The 25,383-nt window shown below is 35.5% G+C and overlaps 1 protein-coding gene across 7 annotated transcripts in view; it reads right to left on the bottom strand.

The window, feature by feature from the left end:
* Positions 1-22,586: 22,586 nt before the first annotated feature.
* Positions 22,587-25,383, bottom strand: part of BCLAF3 (BCLAF1 and THRAP3 family member 3) — a 96,209-nt gene continuing 93,412 nt past the window's right edge. For 6 of the 7 annotated variants that reach the window (XM_051985140.1, XM_051985145.1, XM_051985144.1 and 3 more), the window contains one exon: positions 22,587-22,975. In XM_051985140.1, the coding sequence (XP_051841100.1) occupies positions 22,946-22,975 (30 nt within the window). In that variant the 3' untranslated portion in view covers positions 22,587-22,945. Of the gene's footprint in view, positions 22,976-24,442; positions 24,473-25,383 lie in introns of all 7 variants that reach the window. The other variant, XM_051985142.1, reaches the window with a different exon arrangement.

Genomic DNA, 25,383 nt, shown 5'->3' with positions numbered 1-25,383 from the left:
AAATGTGGGTCCCTTTTCCTCCTTTAAGATCTCTTTGGGATATAATCCCAGTAAAAATTGCTCCAGCCATTTAAAAAATTTTTTATTTACAGATGAGGAACTGAGGCAAACAGTGTCAAGTGACTTATGCAAGCTCACACAGCTTGTAAGTGTCTGAGATCAATTTTAAATTCTGGAAAGTGAGTCTTCCTGACTTCAAGCCCAGTGCTTCTATCCATTTTACCATCTAGTTGTCCTAGATAGGTCAACCATCTTATTATATTATGAATAGAACACTGGCCCATGGGAAATAGGAGGGAAAAGAATCATAAACAGAAAAGCAGAGAATAGAATTCATATACTCTCCCACTAATTGTGATAAAAAGTGACATCATTTTAAGATTGCAACATGCCTTTGTTGGAAGGCATATGATAATTAAAAAACCACAAAGCTGCAGGAGAGAGAGATGCTATCTTAATTATAACTGCAGAAGTACACAGGTATGGACATATTTCTTAAATGTCTTGAAGTATATATTTTATGATCCAATCAAGGACATAACTGTTGCTTTATGAAATGTCCTATGACTAACATGTATACTCATAATGTTATACCACAGTTCTCTTTAACTGTCCTGACTCAGTTTCCCTGTATGAGTTTCCCTTGTCTCAGTTTCCTTAACTGTTCTGTCTCAATCTCTTTAGTTGTAAATCCCCCTCTGACCCAGTAAAACTAAGGATTATTTGCTCTCAGGTTATAAATTAGCAAGATAAAAAAAGAGAGTAGACCTCCTGACTCTTTTGTGTCCTCAAGAATTTACAATATCCCTCTAAAATATTCCAATATACCCCACGATATCTTTACTTCTTTGTATTCAGATATCCTGTCTCTGGGTTTTCTAAGATTTATGGCCTCCCTATCCTGATAGATATTTTCCCTCACTTCTTACCCCTTCCTTTGTTTAGAGAAAAGGTATTTAAGAAGTTGGGGTTCCTCCATTCATTGCTGGAAGGTGGCCGCTGTCAGCTGTATGCTGGACACTGGATTCTTTGGGATGACAGTCTCCTCCAGCCCTGGGACCAACATGGATTCCTTGGTCCCAGTATATCTTTATCTCTGTCTGACTGGATAATTTGAGACCAGAGTCCTGTCCAGTCAATCTTACTCGCCCATTAATAAAATATTAAAAACTCTCTAATCTCTCTCCTGCCTCAGTTTCTCCGGCATTACAATAAAGCCATTCTAAGGCAGGTCAGAAGAACCATAGCCATGCCAATTGTTCATCATTCATACTTCCAAAAGTTAGTTTGTTTCCAACTTATACCTTTGATTCAGTCTCCAAAAGGAGTTCTTAATCTTCTTTAGATTGGAAATATTTCAGTTTGATCCTTAATAAACACCTCAGGAAAAACTGAAATTGGTGCCCAAAGGACAATAAAATTGCATACCCTTTGATCTAGATCCACTATTAAGTCCCAAAAAGATTGTAGAAAAGGGGAAAGAACCATGAAAATGTTTCGAGTTCTTCTTTTTATGATGGTAAAGAACTGGAAATTGAGGGGATACCCATCAATTGGGGAATGACTGAACAAATTGTGGTATGTGAATGTAATAGAAAACTATTGTTCTATAAAAAATGATAAACAAGTGGACTTCAGTAAAACCTGGAAACATGAAGTGATGCTGAGTGAAGTGAGCAGAATCAGGAGAACATTGTGCACAGTAACAGCAATATATATGATGACCAACTTTGAAAGACAGCCTTTCTCAGCAATGCAATAATGCAAGATATTTCCAAAAAATTCATGATAGAAAATGTTATTCATATGCAGAGAAAAATCTATGGAATCTGAATGCAGATCAAAACATGTTATTTTCACTTTGTTTTTTTCATATTTTTTTTCTTTTGTTATGTTTCTTCTTGACTATATGACTAATGTAGAAATATGTTTAAGGGATTAAAAAAAATCGGATCAGTTTCCAAAGGAAACACTGTGACTTAATTAGCTGTTACATATTGTACAATATATTGGAGGCAACTAAGTTGGTTATAAGGTGAAAGTCAGGAATGAAGAGTGTTTTCTCTAGAGGTACAAAGTTATCAGTTTTTAAATAAAGGTTATCGATAGAATTTTATATGTTTCAAATTTTGGAGTTTTACCACTGTTTAAATGACTATCCTAAACGACATAATGGCAATTATACTTATTGTTTTGGCCTTCTTAAATTTTCTTTCTCTTTTTCTATTTTTCCTTTCCCTTTCTTTCTCTCTCTCTCTTTCTTTCTTTCTTTCTTTCTTTCTTTCTTTCTTTCTTTCTTTCTTTCTTTCTTTCTTTCTTTCTTTCTTTCATTAAGACCTTTGATTACAGCAATAGCAGGGACAATTCCCAGCATGGAAACTCTGCAACATGGAGATTTGCATCTTATTTTGACTAACTATTGTTGTTGTTGTTGTTTGTCCTTCATTCTCTAGGACCTCCATTGCATTATGGAAATATTAAGACACTACATAGCCATTACTGGCCACATGTGCAAAAATGTTTACAGCAGCTCTTTTTGTGGTAGCAAAGAATTGGAAAAGGTGCCCATCAGTTGGGGAATGGCTGAACAAGTTGTGGTATATGAAAATAATTGAATATTATTGTTCTATTAAAAATGATGAACAAGCTGACTTTAGAAAAACCTGGAAAAATTTACATGAACTGATACTGAGTGAAACAAGCAGAACCAGGAATACATTGTACACCATAATAGCAAGAATATGCTATGATCTGTTGTACCACAGTTCCCTTTTATTTCCCTGACTCAGTTTCCCTAATTGTCCTGCCTCGGTTTCCCTGAATTGTTCTACTTCAGTTTCTAATTTTTCTGTTCAACCCTGCAACACCACTCCTCCCTCCTAATCATGATGATCCAGATGAAGAGAAAGACCTTCTATCTTAAACATCATTAGAATGTTGGGTGCCTCTCCCCACTCTATAATCTCAATTTATCAGAATGTCCTGTGCCTTCCCCCACTCTGTCAGAATCGGATTGATAGTCCTGTTGTGCTCTCAGTATTCTGACTCTGCCCCTGCCTCGGTCTACCCCTGTAGCTGAGTCACCTGCATATCTATGTCATTGAGAACTCACATTGGTTGCTGGATGCTTTGGACATCAGCCCTGGGGGCAGCATGCCCCCAGCACAATCTCTCCTTTTCAAATAAAATATTAAAAATTCTCTAATCTCTATCTTGCCTCAGTTTCTCCAGCATTACATAGGAAGACTGGAAAGGTAGGAAGCAGCTAGGTTATGAAGGTCTTTAAAAGACAGAGGATTGAATTTATATCCAACTCAAGAAGTTATAAGGTGCTACCGAAGTTTACTAAAAAGGGGAGGGGGGAGAATATAGTCAGCCTTTCATTTTAGGAAGATCAGTTTGATAGATGAGTGAAGGGAAAACTTGAAGAAGGGAAACCAACTTGCAGGCTATTGCAACAGTCATGGCAGGAGGTGAAGAGGGCCTCCACCAGGACAGCCCCAAAGAGAGGAGAGAAGGGAGCACAGAAGAGAGATGCTATGAAAGGAGAAACAACAGTACTTGATACTGGGGAGGTGAGAGAGCATAAGGATGACACCTAGGTTGTAAGCCTGGGTAACTGGGAGGATGGTAGTAGCCTCTACAGCAACAGGGGAGTTGAGGAATGATCTAGGTAGAAAGAAAATGAGCCTGATATTGAGCCATAGTAGGAGACAAGTATCCCAGAAGCCCTGCCACCAGGTAGCATACACACTGAGCTAGAGCAGGAGAAAAAGCCAAAGCAGTACCTAGAAAGCAAAACTATGGTCTGACAGGTCTACAGGACAAATAAAATTGTTTAGAGTCTGTCAGATTTTGCAGCAAGGGATGGAACCAACTTAGGATATAGAACTTTTCATGGAAAAAGAGACAAAGAAAAACCTAAACCAAAACCTAAGTAGTAGAGCCATAAGGACTGAGCCAAAACTCAGAAATTTTTTAAAAATATTTTATTTTTTTTAATATAGCTTTTTATTTAAAAGTTATATGCATATGTAATTTTACAACATTGACAACTGCCAAACCTTTTGTTCCAATTTTTCCCCTCCTTCCCCCCACCCCCTCCCCTAATGGCAGGTTGACTAATACATGTTAAATATGTTAAAGTATAAGTTAAATACAATATATGTATACATGTTCAAACAGTTATTTTGCTGTATAAAAAGAATCGGACTCTGAAATATTGTACAATTAACCTGTGAAGGAAATAAAAAATGCAGGCAGACAAAAATACAGAGACTGGGAATACTATGTAATAGTTCTTAGTCATCTCCCAGAGTTCTTTTGCTGGGTGTAGCTGGTTCAATTCATTACTGCTCTATTGGAACTGATTTGGTTCATCTCATTGCTGAAGATGGCCACGTCCATCAGAATTGATCATCATATAGTATTGATGAGGAATAGATATGGGGTACCTAAATGAAATTAGAGTTTAATTGAGGTCTAGTGGCAGGTTCAGGGTATAGGGAGTCAAATAGAGTTCCCCTGCAATCCCATTGGATTCTGTGCAAGGATACGGCGTTATATGAGGTCTAGTAGTGGCACGAGTCCCCCAAAAAAGCATTTATTGGCCCCAAAAGCTAGATTGATAAAAGGTTTATTATGGGGTTTAGAAAGTATAGTAAAGGAAATAGATAGAGATAAGCAGGGCACCTGACAGAGGGTCCAGTGGACAGAAAGTCCTGACATGTCAGGCGTTTAAGGCTACCATATTTGGGACCTCTGCAAAGAGAGGTCCCAGTATGGCCCTTTTATAATGGGAGATTTAGCTAGAGGGGCCTGTGGGTGTAGCCCCAAAGTTAGCTCAGATCCTGGTGGGAATGGGACAGGTCAGGATCTTCTATTGGAATTCAAAGGGACCAGGCTTTGTGAAGCAAAAGGTCCTGGATTGATAATGCATCAACTAGGAGGGGTTGGGAATAGAAAGAAAGGAATCTTAAAGGGACCACACCCACATCAGTATTGTTAAAGTATAAAATGATCTGCTGGTCCTGCTCATTTCACTCAGCATCAGTTCACGTAACTTTCTCCAGGCCTTTCTGAAATCATCCTGTTGGTCATTTCTTAGAGAACAATAATATTCCATAATACTCATATACCACAATTTATTCAGCCCTTCTCCAATTGATGGGTATCCACTCAGTTTCCAGCAAAACTCAGAAATTACCTAGATAAAATGAAGTCTGGCCTTAGTATTAGTTCCTTAATCAAAAACAAATAGAAAAATATCCGCTTTACACAAGTACAGGAAAGAGCAGAGTCTTTCTCTTGTGTAAAGATTCTCTTTACACAAAGGATTAACTAAAAATGGAAACTGTACATAGAATTGTACAGATGGAAATGAGGGGTCCTCAAACTACGGCCCGTGGGCCAGATTCGGCAGCTGAGGATGATTATCCCCTTCACCCAGGGCTCTGAAGTTTCTTTATTTAAAGGCCCACAAAACAAAGTTTTTGTTTTTACTATAGTCCGGCCCTCCAACAGTCTGAGGGACAGTGAGCTGGCCCCCTATTTAAAAAGTTTGAGGACCCCTGATTTATTGAAGACATATAATGGACTGAGAAAATCTCAATAAGGAAATCTAGGAGAGTAAACACACTAGTCCAAATAGAGCCTCAGATTTTAAAAAAAAATGATTTAACAAGTTCTATCTAGAGCTCCAGATGAAAGAAAAAATACTAAAAACAGGTTAAATACTAAATACTAAAAGCAAGCTTCAAGGAGCCAATAAGACTCTGCCCCATATCAGAAAGGAAAGATTGGAATATAAGATGACAAAAGAAAAATAACAAAAGGTTTATAAGATTTATAAGAAAAATAACTTATCTGGCAAAATTATTCCCAGAGGAGTAAAAAGGAATTTTTAATGAAGTAAAATAAAATTTCTGGTTTTAAAAAAAGCCAGAATTGTGTAAAAATATGAAAATTCAAGAGTTAAGAAAAGGAGAAAAAGAAAAGTCAATGCATTTGATCTTTGTAGGGATTATGCAATCATGAATTTTTTACATTATAAGAGAGGGAAAAGAAACAAATGTTCCTTTAGAACCCTTAGTGTCAACAAGGTTCACAAAGAAAATGAAATAGACAGACAATGGAGCTAGGAGTGGTTGTGTTCTATTTTGATGGTTTTAGAAGAAAAAAAATGAAAGAGAATGGTAGATATGCTGGGAAGAAAAGAAGAAAAAAGGGGATGGAACTTACTATCTCAAATAATAGGGATTCATGAGATGAAGAGTATGCAAACATAGAGAAAGAAGTAAAGGAAATAGGCATTCCACAAACCTTCACTTTAATCTGAATTGGACACACACACACACACACACACACACACACACACACACTTTTGTTTCTGGTGCAGAAACAAAGCTCAGAATAAAAACAGGTGATGACAGCATCAGTACAAGGCAGTCACAAGCAAAATGAACCATTTTGCATTGGCATACAAAACATGAAGGGAAATTTAATAAGGAAATTCATAGATCTCTAGGGTTATACAAACTCCCACTTTACCATCTTCTTTGAGGGTATCAAAAAGAAAAAAGTATATGAAGACAGGAGAAAGAGAAATACACAATTAATAGCTAGACCTGTGAATGTGAATAGAATAAACATACCCAGAAAATGGTAAAAAAAAATGAATTAAAAAGCAGAATCCAATAATACATCATACAAAAGAAACACGTTTGAAACACAGAGATCCATGGCTAGTCAGAAGAGTCTAGAGCAAAATCCATTATTCCTTTTTTCAAAAATCTTTTTTTTAAATTCTATTTTATTTTTAGTTCTAAATATGCTCCCTCATCTTAGCAATACCTGATCTCATACTATGTACTATAAAACCATAATTATCAAAACAATTTAGTACTGGTAAGAAATAGAGAGGTTGATCAATAGAACAGATGAGGTACACAAAAGACAAAGCAAATGAAACCAATAACTCAATATGTGATAAACTCAAAGATCTTAGCTATTTGAAAAACAATTAGGACAACATTATTTCTAACTCAGTACCAAATTGTTTCAAAGATTACAGTTTTGTAGTACAGTTTGAAATCAGGTACTGCTAGTGCCTTATCTTTCTTTCTCACGTTTTTATATATATATTTCCAACTTTTTAACATTTTTATTTAAAAGTTTGAGTCCAAATTCTATTCCTTCCTTCTTTCTTCCCTCTCCCTGGACAGTAAACAATCAGATATAGGTTATAGATATGCAATTATGTGTAACATTTCCATATTAGTCATTTTGTCAAATGGACATAATAAGAAGAGTTTAATAATTTCCCCACTTTTTAAATTAATTCCCTTGATATTCTTGACCTTTTATTCTTCCAGGTGAATTTCATTATTATCTAGCTCTATTAAGCAATCCTTTGGTAATTTGATGTGGCACTGAATAAATAAATTGATTTAAATAGTATTGTAATTTTTATTGTATTGGTTTGGCCTACCATGAAAAATTAACATTTCTCCAATCCAAAATCTGTAATTGTATTTTATAAATTTATTATAATTTTATAATTATAATATTATAATTATAATATTCTAATTTTATAAATTTAAAGCTCAATTCTCTCTGTACTAGGAGCTTTTTGAATGAAACATAGTATATAGAGACTTTTTTTTTTTTAATAATGAAAAACAAATATGTAGACATAGTTATAAGCTCATTCCACACCTATCATAAAGTACCAAGAATTGTTTTGTGTATATTTTGTGTGTGTTTGTATTATTTGTACTAAATGCTGATCCATCTAGAAATGTGATTAAGTATTAAAAGAAAAAAAGCTTTCTTGATAATGATTTGACTGTACTCTAGAAAGACTTCTATCTTAGTGCAGTGTGCAGATAAAGGTATGTTATGACCCCCCTCAAAAATATGATTATATGTGATCATATAAATTCCTGTGTATTTTTTGACAGATACTCTCAAATATTTCATACTATCTTCAATTATTTTAAGTGGAATTTTTTTCTATCTTTTCCTGCTGGGTTTGGTTGGCAGTATACCAAGATGCTGATGATTTGTGTGGGTTTATTTTCTGTGCTCCAATTTTGCTGGTAGTTTTGGATATTTCAGTGAGTTTTTTTAGTTGACTTTTTTCAAGTTTTCTAAATAAACTATTATATAATCTGCAAAAGGTGATAATTTTGTTTCCTATGTTGTTCCTTCAATTTTATTTTAGTGTTTTATTACCAGTTGTTCAGATGTTGATGGCTCAGCGTGAGTGTGAATAGTAATTGTTTCTGTTCTGGATAGAAAATCTCAGGGTCTTCCCCTCTCAGATTGATTTTGGGAAAGCAAATAAGCCCTCTTTTGCCCTCATTCTTACCTAGTCTTTAATTACTGAATAGGTGTTGCCTCAGACAAATTGAGAACTGGGAAAAGCACTAACTCAAAAAAGCCACTGCATCAGAAGTCGTCACCTGGCCTCTGTCTTGCCATTGGACAACCATGAAGGAAGCAAAGAGTGAGGCTGACCTTGCATATCTCTGCCTCACTTATATGCAATTCACTGGTAAGTCAAGATGGGACTTTCCCGATGTTAACAGTCTTCTGTTAATGGAGAATGGAGAACAAACAAGTGTCTTATTGCCATAGCTAGATTTGTAACACAATATTGAATAAAAATGATAATACTCCTGATTTTTTTTTTGGCCTCTAACATATCTGAATTAAATCTAATTCTTGCTTTTGGTCTTAGATATTACTCAGTTGTTTTTCTTCTGACTCTTCATGACCCCATTTGGGATTTTCTTGGCAAAGATATTGTGGTTTACCTTCTCTAGCTCATTTTACAGAAGAGGAAACTGAGGCAAACAGGGTTATGTGTCTTGCCTGTGGTCATACAGTAGACATACATTGAGACTAGATTTGAACTGAAGAAATACATCCACAATGCTATTTCACCACCTATCTGGTTTTAGATAGATACTGCCTATCATTTTAAAGAAAATTCTGTTTATTCCTATGCTTTATAATTTTAAAAATTTTTAAAAGGGGAAAAAAAACCATTTTTATATGTCCAGCAGAACATTCCAAAGGATTCAAAATATGTAAAAATAAGTTTCCATTTCAAGAAAGCAGATAATAATAAAACATATTGTATTTAGAACTGTTCATCTTTTCTTTGCTTCCTCATAGGTTTTCCTTTGCTCGCTGCTGTGCATTTTTTTACTTTATTCTTTTTTCCCCCTTCTTCTCCCTACTTTCTCAAGCAGGCTATCATTAAGCACAGTTATATTTATGTTTGTTCACACACACATGCGCGCACACACACACACACACACACACACTCACACACCTACACAAATACATAATACATTCATATTCTTTATTTCTTGTTTCCTATCCCTGCTAACTCTTCCACTTCACTTCACTTTTACCTGCTAACTTGCTTTGCTATTACTTAATCTCCCCAGCCCAAGAATCCCTTCTGTATTTTCTCTTCTCATCTTTTCCCTCCTTCTTTAAACCATTCCCATTAATCTACACATCTTAGTCCACTCCTGTCAATCTAAATTCTTCTGAACTCCACCTTATCCTATTCCCTCCCCCTCTTATGTCTTTATAAGGTGCTATACCCTTCTTGATATATATGTATTGTTTCTTCTTCAACCCATTTCCAATGTGAATAGGATTTCAGAACTACCAGCTCTCCTCTTCCATCTAATTTTTCCCTCTTGATTCTTAATCTTATACCTCATTTGTATAGCACAATTACTGTTTTTACCTTTTCTTTTTTCTTTCTCTTTCTCTCTCTCTTTCTCTCTTTCTTCTCTCTTTCTCTCTTTCCTTCTTTCTTTCTTTCTTTCCTTCTTTCTCTTTCTTTCTTTCTTTCTTTCTTTCTTTCTTTCTTTCTTTCTTTCTTTCTTTCTTTCTTTCTTTCTTTCTTTCTTTCTTTCTTTCTTTCTTCTCTCTCTCTCTCTCTCTCTCTCTCTCTCTCTCTCTCTTTCTTTCTTTTTTTTTGCTGAGGCAATTGGGGTTGAGTGACTTTGCCCAGGATCACACAACTAGGAAGTGTCTGAAGTGAGATTTGAACTCAGGGCTGATGCTTTATCCACTTTGCCATCTAGCTGCTCCTGTTTTTACCTTTTCTTGCATGGTTTTGTCTTTTAGAATCACATCATAGCTTTTTAATATTTTTTTAAGTCAAGAATGAGTATTTTATTTTGTCAAAAGATTTTCTCCATCTATTGATACAGACATGATTTTTGCTTTTTTTTGTTCTTACTATGGCCAGTTATGTTTTCTAGTTTTCCTATTATTGTAGCAGCTCTGCATTGGTATATATTCAGTCAATTCAGAGTATATGATCTTGTGTAATATGTTGCTGTAGTCATTTCAATTTCTCAGGAGAATCCCTGAATGATACAGCCTTCTTCAATTTGGAAGAGTGAAAAGAAAGCCTGTGATACACTTACATGTTAATCCCATTAGAAAGTGTGATCTCTGTGAATGGAGATTTTCTTGTCACCTTTCTTTGAGTTTAGCACAGGGCCTGTCGAATAATAAGAACTTAACAAATGTTTGTTGACTAACACAACAATGTCAGTATAGAGTTTAAATGTAAATAGATAATTAGACAGCTAGCTAGAATGAGGGATATAACCATAGACTTTGAGTCAGAAAGAGCAGAGGTAGAATGCTATTTCAATGCTGTTTCAGTACTTACTGTTTTGGGCAAGTCACTTAATTACTGCTCTCCGCCTGTTTCCTCATCTGCACAATGGAGATGTGCAATGGAGATAGCATGTACCTCATAGGGTTACTCTGAGGATCAAATGAGACAGTCATGTAAAGAGCTTTGCAAACCTTACAAAATCATTAAAAGAAGTGCTCATTATTATTATTGCTATTAGCCATAATACTAATTAGCAGCAGTCTTGCAAACTGATCTATTGAGGCCTATGTACTATACTAGTAATATACTGACTATACTAGTAGGAATAAATGTTATTGAATAATTATCTGTAATGTGCACTGTTATTGCTGTGATCTTCCTGTCTATCATTGTTTCTGAGTGGAAATAAAAGGACTGGAGGGATTCCGGAGGACCCAGAAGGAGGTACTCTAAACTAGAACCAAAGGTAAATCTGTTCCTTAAGAATCTGAGATGGGAGTAGAATGAAGCTTAATATCCTTGAGCTTATCCTCTAGCTTTTCCTTCATTTTGTATTGCCAGTGCTTAGCATAGTGCCTGGTATGTAGTAGGTGCTTAATAAGTTGCTCATTGACTGACCATTGAGAAGTCAGGCAATCCTAAAGCAATAAATCCAGGTAAATCACACTGATAGGTATAGAACAGTAAAGGCAAGTTACCCTCAAATATGTTCTCAAATGAAACTTTATTCCCTGTGCCATTCAGTTGCCATGGAGACCACACACAAGCATAAAAAAGGATGCTTCAGTGTAGTGCATGTATATCCAGAAATGAATCAAATAAAAATAAAAAATGTCAATAAAGGTATAAATTGAACAAATAAACAAAATTTGTCAAAAATAGGATTCATGATGCCCCTATTTGTCCATTAGGTGGTGCAAGAAATCCTTAGGAGTTTGCAACTGACTTAAAAGCACAAAGGATGAATGAAGCAAATTGTATATAGGATATAAAACCAGTGAGAAAGCAATTTCATTTATATAAGCAGAATTAAAATATTATCTGAGAGTTGTCTAGAAAATATTTAGGAGAGGCTATAAGGTGTTTCAGTGTTTCACAACCTTTAGTCAGAAAATTTTCCTTAACATTTTATAAATCTTTCCTGTAGAAATGTAAGCAATTTTCTTTTGTTCAAAATTCCATGGAACTGAGGAACAGTGAGACCTCACCTTTTACTTATGATCATTTTTTTGTATTTTTAATTATTATTCAAAATACCCTAGTATGATTCCTTCCATAATATTATTTCTCTAGAAAAAATAAATAATCATTATAATTTAACAAACATTAAGCATAGATGTGTCCCTCTCTTGATCCATACTATTGGGAAAAAAAACAAATGAAACTTTGTTCCCTATGCCATCCAGTTGCCACGGAGACCACACACAAGCATATAAAGGGATGCTTCAGTGGAGTGCATGTATATCCAGAAATGAATCAAATAAAAATAAAAAATGTCAATAAAAGTATAAATTGAACAAATAAACAAAATTTGTCAAAAATAGGATTCAAGATGCCCCTATTTGTCCATTAGGTGGTGCAAGAAATTCTTAGGAGTTTGTAATTGACTTAAAAGCACAAAGGATGAATGAAGCAAATTGTATATAGGATATAAAACCAGTGAGGAAGCAATTTCATTTATATAAGCAGAATTAAAATATTATCTGAGAGCTATCTAGAAAATATTTAGGAGAGGCTATAAGATGTATAGGTATAAGGAGGTATAAGGAAACCAGGCCAAGAGTGTACAATGCAAAAAAAAATGTACACCTCAAATGGTTCTCACTATGGAAAAAATGAATGCTATAAATGAATGAATGAATAAATGAATAAACAAATAAATAAGTGACTAAGTATATACATGGATGGCAAATTTTGTAACATCAGAAATATCCTCCAAAAATAATGACAAGAAAATGTCAATAATATAGTGAGAGTAAGGGATAGATTGACCATAGGGAAGTCTATCAGCATCTTGGGTGAAACTCAATGGGAGTATTTAGACAAGATCCACTCACACAAGGTAAGTGGGCATAGATAGGATGATATAATCAGTACTTATAGAAGGAATACTTATATTCATGGTTCTTTTTTCTCTTTTTCTTTTTTTCCTGGAGCTATAATTCCATCAGTATTGAAAGCTCCCAATAAAGAATTTTGTATACTAACACAGATCTTCATCTCTACAACTTACAGTCTTAGAGAGAGATGCCTGTCTACATCAGCATTAGGACTAGGGCTAAAATCTTCCTGATGAGTAGCTTTACTAAGCATTTCTCCATGTTACTTCTTATCCTGGGCATAGGGATGCTGTTAATATTTTCAACTACATAATGATTCTAAAATAAGAGGATTTTAAAAATGTAACAAAATGTACACATCCAAGTCAATATTGTTTTTCAAAGTAATTACATTGGGAAAATATACATCTATACTAATGACAACATTGGTCAGTAATTCTAAAACTTCCTCTCAGAACTGCTCTTAGAACCAGTTTGGTTCTAAGGAAAAAAAGAAAAAAGAGAAAATTCCATTAAATTTTCCATTAATTTCCATTAAAATTTTAAAAATAACAGTCCCTCCAATTTTGGACTAAAACTAGGAGACCCTGCTTCATTATATATATACTGTATTAGCTTTGGCTCCTCATAATTTTAGATTCTAAAAAACATAATTGCAATCAGGTTTCCAGAAAAAAGAAACTGCCAAAATTGATGCTATTTGGTAATTCTACTAAAATGAGAGATCCCCAAAATGCGTTGTACAATAACAGCATCATGGCAGTGAGTATAGTAAACCTTCTAGGGTAGCTGCACTGATTTCAATATATTTTTCATGTTTGTTTTAAAAAATGAGGGTTTCTGGGGCAGCTGGATGGCACAGTGAATAGAACATCTGAAGTCAGGACCTGACTTTGGGTGGGGAGGAGGGAGAAGGGAAGAATACAGATCTGAAAATAAGATTCAATTTAAAAAATAATTGTTATGGTTGAGAATATTTTTGAAGCACCTGACAATCCTCCTCCACCTCTTCCACATTTATAGTGTTTTATAGTTTGTTTGTGAAAAGCCTGAGAGATAGATGCAATTATCATCTCTATTTTATAGAAAAGTAAAGACCAGATGACAGGATCTGGCCTCAGATACTTAAAACTTACTAGCTGTGTGACCCTAGGCAACTCACTTAACCCTAATTGCTTGCCAAAAAAAAAAAAAAAAAGAAAAGAAAAGAAAAAAGGTTTTATTACTTATATTCTCACCTGGATCTTAGAAAACTAGTCTTTCCCCAAGAAATCCTACTTTAGTAGACGAGATTAATTCCTTCATTCAACAGGCAGAAAGATGTAATAAGTGTTCCTAAATTAATAGTAGATTTGATTTTCAGTCTGGCTTTGCTGATTACTGTTGATATGATGGTGAGTCTCTTGAACTCCCTAGACATTAATTTGGTTTTTTGTTCTATGAAGGTAGCAATCTGACTGACCTCCTACATACACGGTGCAGATTCATTTGCCAAAACTTGTTAAATCATGCAAGTCGGGGGATGAACCTAACGAATTTGATGCTTTAGGAAGTGCAGCTTGGGTGGCAGACTGAAAGAGATTCTGGGAGAAAAACCCTCTTGGAGTCTGGTTTCAATTTTGCTGTTTAAAGTCAAAAGCACAAAGGAGCAAGCAGTGGATTAGAGTGTAGACTTCGGCCATAGGGAGGAAGAGGTAGAAGGGGCAGATGTTGAGGGCTGGGAATTGAGATGTTGAGGATTAATAATCAGCAGATGGCAGCAGAGGGATGTGAAACCGAGGGAACAACCCAGCTTGGTCAGACTCCTCTTTGAAGTCTGGACAGAAAGAATTGTCCTGGACAAAGAAGTTGGGGAGACATTAACTTAGAAATAATTTCTGATCCAGGATCCATTTACCAAGCATTTCAAGAGAAGGTCAAGGTTGTCCCTGAAGTCTGAAATGATATCAGAGCACCAGCTTAATCAGTCCTGTTTTTGTCCCTATAAAAATTCAGATTGATGCATTCTTTATCAGGGGTCCTCAAACCAGGACCCGCGGGCCAGATGCGGCAGCTAAGGACGATTATCCCCCTCACCCAGGGCTATGAAGTTTCTTTATTTAAAGGCCCACAAAACAAAGTGTTTGTTTTTACTATAGTCCGGCCCTCCAACAGTCTGAGGGACAGTGAACTGGCCCCCTATTTAAAAAGTTTGAAGACCCCTGCAAGGAAGTGCAAGATGAGTCAGACTTGAATGCTTTCTTTCATTAAGTCAAACGGGCTACACTCTCTTGTTCTATTTATTGGATTTCTAATAAGCTCTGTCCTCAATGTCTCATCATTGTGTGTGTGGAGAGCCTCAACACTGATTCTAATGAACCACAGTCTAATAATGTTAATTTTGTCATCTGGAACCTGGCTACTAGGTGATCATCATCTATCATCTATCTGTCTATCTATCTATCTATCTATCTATCTATCTATCTATCTATCTAACTATCTATCTATCCACTCATTCATTCATTTATTTACTTATTCATTTATTTGTTTATTATTATTATTATTTTTGCTGAGGCATTTGGGTTTAAATGACTTGCCCAGGGTTACACAGCTAGGACGTGTTAAGTACCTGTCTCCAGGTTCTCCTGACTTCAGGGCTGATGCTCTATCCACTGCACCACCTAACTGCTCTGTGATTAATTTTCTTTTATGCCATGGCAATTCATGAAACCATCTACTAAAGTAAGGAAAGGCTGTGATTACACCGGTGGAGGGAACACCAACACTATTGAAATCATGCATCACTTGAAATACTGTAAAAGTATTCTAATATTGAGAAGCAAGTATGCTATAGAAAAGCAATGTCAAATTCAAAAAGAAAAGGAATGCACTAAATAGTACAAAAGGATCCCTGTGGAAAGCATATTTATTTAGAAAACTGAGAGTGTTTATATATATATTGAAACACTGATACATTAAAATCAGATAAGAACTTCATTTTAATCTGGTTTGGGCCATATTTAAGAATATGGTACAGCCCATGGGATGCATACATATAATAGAATACTGAGCTTGGGAATGCAGAGCTCTCGGGTTCAAACACAACTTGTGGGACATCAGTCATTTCAGGTTATTTAACCTCTAAGCCTTATTTTTCTCTTCTATAAAATAAAGATGATAATTGCATCTATCTCTCAGGCTTTTCACAAACAAACTATAAAACACTATAAATGTGGAAGAGGATTCACAGGTGCTTCAAAAATATTCTCAACCATAACAATTATTTTTTAAATTGAATCTTATTTTCAGATCTGTATTCTTCTCTTCTCCCTCCTCCCCACCTAAAGAAAAAGCAGAAAACATAAAACTCTTGTTACAAATATACTTAGTCAAACAAAACAAATTCTGCTGCAAAAAATCTCAATCTATGTTCTAAATCTATTACTTCTGTATCACTTGAGACTCATGATCTTTTATTTTGGGTCTTCTGGAATCAATCATAACATTTCAAAAACAGAAGTGATCTCAGAATTCAATCTCATCTTACAAATAAAGAACCAAAACTAATACTATATTAATGCTTTAATAATTGTGCAATCACATAAACTTCCAACAGCTAATTTTGAGCTTACAGTTAACTAAAAAAAACTGATCTTTCTCATAAAAATTGCTGCCAAAACTATCTTCTGAAACAAAACCGAAGCTCATCAATTGAAGGATGACTAAACAAGTTGTGGTATATGAACATAATGAAATTACTACATTGTAAAGAACTGATCAATTTGATGAGCACTCATCCAGAGCTAGAAGATTTTGGGCTACTGAGTTCCTCAGGCTCAGGGGAACTCATATTATATCATTCCTTCCCCCCCCCCCCATCAAGCAGTTATCCCCAAATTCATTTGGGATAAAGGGACGGAGGTCTCATCTTCTGCAGCTGCTTCAAACTGACAAGGGCCAAAGAGCTGTAGGGACAGGGGCCCAGTGGGTCCAGGCTGAAGAGGGGAGACAGCAGAATTCAGAGGGGTCCTGGGTGTCAGAATCGGTTAGCCCAGGGGATTCAGGGGGAACAAAGAGTTGGAAGTTCATAACTTGGAGTCTAGAGGAAACAATTCTCACAAGTAGGTTGAAAATGCAGGGGCCAAATATGAGCAAAAAGAATAATTAAAAGTGGAGTTAGTAGGGACAATAGCCAGGAACACCACCCAGAGGACGGCTGGGAGTGAGGTTATCATGGATGCCTCTTGTCCAGACAGCTTTTCCTAAGATAAATATCACAAAATATTTTCCCCCAAAATCCCCGCTTTTGTCTCCTTGAAGGGGTGGGGCCAGTGTCTGAAGCAGTGGTGTTATACACAGTGAAAGGAGCACTCAGATAAGGTGGGTGCAAGAACCATAATGTTTAAAAAGGTGTGAAGCATTGGGTAGAGAGGGTGACATGCAGAGGGGAGATAATAATGGGTTTGATCTCCTTTAGCAAAAACTTTTAGTCTTACAAGGAAGGCTTTTAGCCAATTAGTAAACGTGACAACAAAACCCAAAAAGCAATTTGAAGCCCCTGAGAGGGGGCATATGTGTAGAATCCATCTGCTAGTCCTTCCCTAAGTATGTACCCCTCCTGCAGACAGGCTTCGGGATGGTACCCTTAGTTTTAATGTGTGAAATGTAGCTTATGTAAAAACAAAATATATTGATAAAAATGATTTTTTAAAAGTCTGGTTTTTTTATCCTATGACTTACGCATTTGAGTTTTAGAACTTAAATACAGTGATACTTGTACTTATTAAATGTCATTTCCTTGATTCTAGCTATTTTTTCAGTCTTGGGGCTATTATTGATTATGCCATGTAGTGTATTGACTATTTCTCCCAGCTTTGCTATCCATTAAAATTCTGTATCAATAGTTTATCATGATATAGAGGTGATCTTGAGTTTCCAGGCTTTGCCAGCAGAACATAAGTTCCTAGTAAGTTGGATCAAATTCATAAAGCTTTAAATAAAGGCCTAGTAATGGACTATTGTATGATATCCAAGAACTACTCTAAGTCTGGAATAGAGCATCACTAGTTTGCTTGCATGCTAATTTTTTTTTTGTTATAATAACTCTCAAATATGATTCACTAAATTACAGCATGGATGCATTTGACCCTAGTAGAACATCTTCACCAATGAAATTACATTGAAGTGATTTCCAAATGGTGAATTTGATAACAGTGCCGTCTGTGCTTTTACTAAGAGCATTGACAGCTCCCTATTATAAGAAAATTTTCTTACGGCTCACAACCAATCAGAAAACCAAATTCATTTATTTCAATTTTGCCTCAGGCTGGTTTTATCCTTAGTGAGAGAACCCACTTTTAAATTAAATAAAATATTCCTCAACAATGTAGGAACGAACAGGTGGAATGGATCACAACTGCTTTGTCTTTAAAACATGAAGCTTGGACAGAGTAATTGTAAAGCTCCCTTCCAGTTTTAAGTCTTATGATTTCCTAATCATAGACTGGGAATTCTCTAAGAGGGCTGAATATTTTTGCCATTGAACATGAATTTTTGATGGGGTGAATGGACTCCAATTTAAGACCATATCCCTCGCAGTAACATGTCCAGTGAGGAACAAACTGACCCTGTAGAATTATCTTTTACTGACATTATCTTGTACAGACAGGGCTCTCTTGTACTGACACACACACTGACTGTTACTTTACACAATCAGGAGGATAAGCTGTAGGTAGATGTTTACTCCTGAGGCTGTCTTGTATAAACAGGATGGCCACCAGTGGATTTAGTGAAGCACACAATTAGCATACTGAGCACACCTTGATCTGGTTCTTTCCCATAAAAGGAAAGAACCTCTTAATTTGAATTCTTTAGGAACATTACAATGAAAACTTCACCCTTCACCTAGAGATTGTTTGAGTCTGTGAATTCATTCCAGATGACTTCCCATTTCCTTAATTTGCTGTACCCTCATCATGGCCAGTAAGAGATTTTAGAAGGGATCTGACCCCAAAAATATATGATTTGAAAAGAAGTTAAAACAAGAAATCGATGAGGTTCGGTGCAGGGCAGAGTTGTGGGAATCCCTTCTGGTTGGTGCAGGTTCTTCATAAATGAATTTATGAACCCAAAAGTTAGACTGGTAAAAAGTTTATTGGCATTTGGCATTGGGAAGGTCCCGGCAGAGAGATAAAGGTCTAGCAGAGAAGTCCTGACAGAGAAGTAAAGAGGGGTATGTATAGTTCTGCTAGGAAAATGTGTGAGAGAGACAAAGAGAGGTTAACGCTGAAAAAAATGTCTTTTCAGTGGGCAGAGAGTCCCTCGCAGGTAGCTATGCCAAGGGAGGCCCCTTGGCCTGGCATGATTCCTGCTTTTGGCCCTCTGCAGGAATTGAGCTGAAGGAAGCTTGTATATGGGTAGCTCTTGGTGGGGAGGAGGGGGGTCGAGTTGGAATCAGAACAGAGAATCTTCCAATTGAATGAGTGTCCCTGGACTAATCTCCAACTCAATAGAGTTCGATATCTAGATCTCCAGCTTGGGCTAAGTAGGAGTGATCCTGGACTTAACTATCCCCACCCAGAGAAGAGAATGAAACCACTTTATTCCCTGGGGCAGGTCTCTCAGGGGAGAGCTTCTCTGAGGGAGTTTCTCAAGTGTTCCCCCAAAGTCAGAGTGTTTTGGGGCTCCCCTCATCAAAATCAAAGATTAATAGCCCATCCAAACACCTTGAGTAAGATCTATAATCCTTAGAGTATTTATGGGAGGGCATGAACAAGAATAGTACAGACAAATGTATGAAATATGTCTTTTACTTAAAAAGCACATATGTTTTTCATTTATCTTTTTAATCAGTAAAAATTTACCTTCTCATTCCCCTCAACAACCCTCTTCCATGGGGAGAAAAGACTTATTACAAACATGTATATTCAAACAAAATAAATTTCTACATCGTCCATGTACCAAATAAAAAAAAAACCCAAAAACCAAAACTTATTCTGTACTCCGAGTCCTTCACCTCCCTTTTTAAGAGGTGGGTAGTATATTTCACTATGTCTTCTGGATTCATGAATGGTCTTTATACTGATCAGTTACCTAATTCTTTCAAAGTTACTTGTCCTTACCCTACTGTTGTCTCAGTATAAGCTATCCAATTGGTTATTTACTCTTCATATATTTATTTATATCTCCCTATTCTTCATTTATTTATTTATATCTCTCCAGGTTTTTCTGAAACTATGTCCTTCGACATTTCTTACAACACAATAGCATTGTCACATTTAAACTCAGTAATTTGTTCTACAATTGGTATCCACTAAGGTTTCTATACTTTGCTTCCATAAAAAAGCTGTATTTTTTACTTCCCAATCCTCAAGGTTTATTTTGCATAGGATCAATTTGGATTAAGCAAAAAATTAATCCCTGTAATATTCCTATCCTTCCAATCCTTTCTATGCTCCTAATTATTCCTTCTCTCTTTTCTTTCCATTTTCCCTATTGAATGAATTTTAAAAAAAATTTTTGTACTCAAATGTATGTGTGTATGTGTTTATCCTTTCCTTTTTTGACCAGGTCAGATGAATCGTGTCAGTCACTTACCTCCTCCCTCCTTCTTTATTTGTACATATCAATATATCTACCCTGATTGAGATTTATTTCCCAAATCTGTTCCTCTTTCCTCTTCTCCCCCTTTCCCAATATATTCCTCTTTCCCTTTCTATTTTTCCTTTATGATTAACAATTCTTAATAAAACCACTACCAGGCCTTCTGTCTAATTACACTATGTCCATGACCCCTGATGATAATAGTGATGGAACTCAAGCCAGCTTGTTCTCCAAGACCAAAATTCCTTAATCCATTCTGAGCCCATTTCCCCCCAAATTTTCCGATTTTGTCTTCTCTCTCCCTACTCCTTGATCCTGTCCTTCAAGGACTGTCCTCCTTGATTTTATCCTACAAGTTTCTTCCCCCTCCTTCTGTTCTTCCCAAAATTATAATTTCATTTTGTCTGAGACCTTTACTCATCAATAAAAGTACCTTTTGGCAGAACGACTCGTGATTCTTCACAATATTTGTACCTCATTCTGCTCTCCCGAACCTTGTCACATGACTACATAGAGTTCCCAGAGGACATAAACATTATTTCCCCATATTACAATGGAAATAGTTTGCCCTTCAGTTACTTTTCATTGTTTACTTTTTTAATGGTTTCTTTAATTCCTGTTTTTGAACTTCAAAGTTTCTGTACAGCTCTGGTCTTTTTATCAGTAATGATTGGAAGTTCTTTATTTCATTAAAAATCTATTTTTTCTCCTATATGTTTATATACTCAATTTTGTGGGATCAGTTTTTCTTGGTTGTAAGCCTACATATGCTCTGCCTTCTATAACATTTTATTACTATTTCTCTGAATTACGTCTGGTTTCCTGCAATACTTTGATCTAAAGTTTGACTATAATCTCCTTGAAAGTTTTCATTTTGAAGTTTCTTTTGGGAGGTGAATGGATTCCTTCTATTTCCCCTTTGCCCTCTAGTTCTAAGAAATCTGTTATTGATGGAATACAACTTCTAAGAGAAAACACAGCAGTGATAAGATCCTGTAACCTTAAGAGTGCTTTTGTTCTAACAATCTGTCAATGATTCTAAAATCTTCTGGCCTTAGCATAGTCCCTACAAACATTGCTGACGGTCATATACATATTCTGCTGGTCAGAAATAACCAAATTCCTGAGACAACAGTGAATAGATCACTCAATTCCCCACCTCTTATTTCTTAATGGCATTCTCTTCCTGGTTAATTGAGTTCCACTAGGGAACTTTCCCTTTGTTAACTGCTAAAATCCCTTTCCTTGCTAACTTCTCTATGAATACTACTCTTAACAGCATAATACAACCTTTGCTCTTGATTTGGAAGCTGTTTAAGCCTACAAAGCCTTTTGAAATGACTTGTGACATTGGCCTGTAACCCCAATATAGTTTTGGTGTTACCACTTTGTTCCCCATCATTTGGCGGCTAACTTCATCATTTTGATGGTCTGGTATGGGGAGAATCTGACTGCACTCCCATACTTCAACAATGGCATTACCTCCCTGATGTCATCGTCTTCGAGAAGGAGAACAAACAACTTTGCTCATAAGCTGTTTTCCTCACTCTGAAATTAAATTTCTTTGTGATCCCCGATTCTCCTATCTCTAGCCTAATCTGTTCAGCCAGAACATTCACAGGTTACAGGCTGGTTCTGATCCAGTTGATATCTGGATAATCTCTCTGCTCCTTAGTTCTCTCCCAGGGTCTCCTCTCTTTTAGTCTGTTTACTGCCTACAAATATTTTATCTTTCTTCATGCCCAGAAAATCATCCTTTGACTCAAATAAATCCTCTATTATCCCATCTCTTTCCTTCCTTTTGTAAATAAATTTCTTAAGATGATGATGTATAATAAGTGCCTCCACTTCCTTTCATTTCACTCTCTAAACTTACTCATTTGGCTTCTAACCCTCTCATTCAGCCAAAAAAAAAAAAAAATACCTTGGAACAAACACCCATAAAAATTTCACAATTTTTTTTTTCGACCAATGACACTCTGAAATCTGAAGAACAAATATTAGTTAAATCTATATATTTATACAAAAGTATGAATGTTTTTAAGGAGATAACAACCATAATGATGAAAATCTAAAATAGTTTTCTAGTTTTCCTGTAGCATTTATAATGTAGAATGTGTGAAATGTAATTCTCAAAATTCTCAAGACACAAGAAAATCTGAAGTAAGGAGGTAAGCCATCAGAGAAAGGAAAATAAACAAAACATAAATTTCAATGCCTTCAGGCCATCATTCTAGACATATCAGGTACAAACCCCAATAAAATTCAGAAACATTTCCAAGTTTTCTGTAGGTTTTTTTTTATTACATAAGTCATAAACTTTCAACATATAAATTTTAAGATAAAACAACTCAGTAAGTTCTATCCATAAACCATGCTCAGAGAAAATGTTATCAATAAATAAATTCCCTTCAAATAATACTTTTCAAGGGAACTATAGATACAACTTTCAAACTGAATGCTGTGATTTAAAAGCAATTGTTAATTGTAAAAAAGTTGCAGCATTCCACTACTGAAAAATAAAATTATTTAACAAGAAAGTTACAGTATTAGTTCCAATTCTCTATTAACTCCTGACAAAGACATGTTGCCAAGCAGAAATCCTCCTATAATGTTCACTCCTAGGTGTTATAATCGCAGGTTAGATTTCAGTAGCGATGTTCACATGCTCCTATTGAAAGAAAACACACAAAAATCTACTAGTCAAAATCAGAGCCAAATAAAAACTTAAGAGTTTAACCCATACCCTTATTTATATCATAAAGCTTCATGATGACTAATTTACAAAGCATCCTGACATCCTTGCAGAGACACAGGGGACACCAAAAAGGAAAACTGATATTTAAAAAACAAAATCAAAATGTAGTATAAGACAGGCTGGCAAGATTGAGAAAATATCAATACTAGAGTATATTGAGTTAATGGAAAAAGGACTCTTCTATGTGGGATTCACAATTAACCATGTCACCAAGAGTCCAATTAAAGTTGCTGAGACTTGGAAATAACCCATCTTACAGGAATTGTCTCTTGACTCCTATCTTTATATTTTAAACAAGAATCCCAAATGGCACCTTTTCATCCCATTATTGGCATCTATTGCAAAAACCTTCTTCTTATCCTCAAAGAGCATACAATCAGAGCAATAATACTGATCCTCTCCCCTTCATGATATTTTTATTGTAATTTCTCACTGGAACAAGATGACTGGGTAAGTTGTTTACCACCTATGCCAGTTTCAGGATGCTCAGTACTTAATATACTAGTACTAATAAAAAGACTGTCTGTAACAGGTTCATGCACGAATCTGTCTGTTATTTCTTACTGATGTTCCTATGATCTGGGATTCCTGTCATGGGTCTGAAATCTTTTAAAAATCATTGGTCAAAATTCTGACAAATTTCTCTTTGACAGTGGGTACAGTAAGGGAGAAGGGAAATAAGGAATGATGCCCCTGATAAAAGTCAGGGGAAGGAGTACAGGACAGTTGGTTCTGACAAGTGGTGATAAAAGTGAATATGGCTACCATGGGTTGAAATAGCCTTAGCAACAGAAGCCCAGCATACCTGAGGGCATGATTAAGGTAGATGAATTGTGGTACAAGAATGCCATGAGTGAAGCCGCCTCATTACTAGTCACTAGGAGAATCACTAGCCCACTAATTAGAAAACAAGTATTCTTTTGGTTGTATTTATCATGGTCTTCTATTCTCCCCCCCCCCCCAATAAAGATTGTTTATAGTAGACTGTTCTTGATGATTGTTTCAATATTCTCTATGACTTTGCACAGTAAAATCATTTTTCTCATTTGAAAGTCATTTGAAATTGAACTCCTAGCCTGGCTGATAGCAACGGAATTCCTAAGGGAACATATTTTAAACATTCATTAACAAATGTGTGTACTTGGGGCTATTATATAAAAGAAGTAAGTTTTCAGTAAGAAAGATGTCAGTTAACATAGCAGAATTACACGAACAAGACCATGATTTAAGTTTAATGAATACAAAAGTCTACATTGTAGTAAGAACACTAAATTGCTAAACACACGTTGGAGACAAGGCCATGCAACTGAACAAGAGGAAAAAGTGGAATGGCACATTTTTTTCAGGGACATTTAAAAAATTAAGAATGTATATCCTTACCTGTATTACTAGCACCTTACATAATTAAAACTGAAAGAAATTTAAAAGTTTATTTATTTATTGCCATTTACTTGTCTGGAAATTTTTTTATTTCAAAAACAGTAATGGTGGTTATCTCATTTTCATAATTTCTATACGAGTTAAAAAATATTTTCAGAATAGAATTACAATTCTGTACACAGTATAGATTTTTACATCTGTGTAGTAGGTGCTATAAACTTTATTCCTCTAAGTATGGTTTTATTGATTATAAAAAAGAAAATTCAAGCTTTTAGCTTCAGAAAATAAGTCATTTTTTTCACTAGAAATCATTTTTTAAAAGTTAACTCTAAAATATTTGTTGAATTACTCCTTTCATTTGGAAAGCTATATATATGTATGCTTTCACCATGCTGCCCTTCACAACATACAACTCACCAAATACTCTCTACTTAATGTATGTTGTAAATATGGAAATATATGAAATATTCTTATATTCTTTCTTAGCAATACCAGAGATGCCTTTCTCCCCTCTCATTTACCAGATTTTTTATCTCATGAATTACTGGTGACAACTCCATTATTATCACCACTTCCTGTAGTGTTTCACATTGTTCCAAGCCTCAATTATGGTGATTATCTTCTAAATCCATCTGTTTTTTTCCTCCTTCAAATTTCCACTGGTACAACCTTTATTCCCATACTTTCTCCCCACTCCAGATAAATACAATAAAAACCTTATTTGTTCCATATCATTCCCCTGCTTAAAATCTAATATTGGGTTCAAGTTTCTCAAATAGTTTTCTAAGTCTTGAATAAATGGGATCCATTGTAGCAATCCTTATTACTGCCTAAGATTGGAAACTTGGTTCCCAAACTCTTTATGTTTCCCAGTCTCCAAAGATCAGCTTAGTTTTTATCTTCTCTGTAAAGCATTCACTGATGATTACAAGCCACTAGAA

Source organism: Antechinus flavipes, chromosome 3, assembly GCF_016432865.1.
Source record: "Antechinus flavipes isolate AdamAnt ecotype Samford, QLD, Australia chromosome 3, AdamAnt_v2, whole genome shotgun sequence".
NCBI lineage: Eukaryota > Metazoa > Chordata > Mammalia > Dasyuromorphia > Dasyuridae > Antechinus > Antechinus flavipes.
Note: the sequence above shows the minus strand (reverse complement) of the source record. Positions and strands in the feature narration are given on the sequence as shown.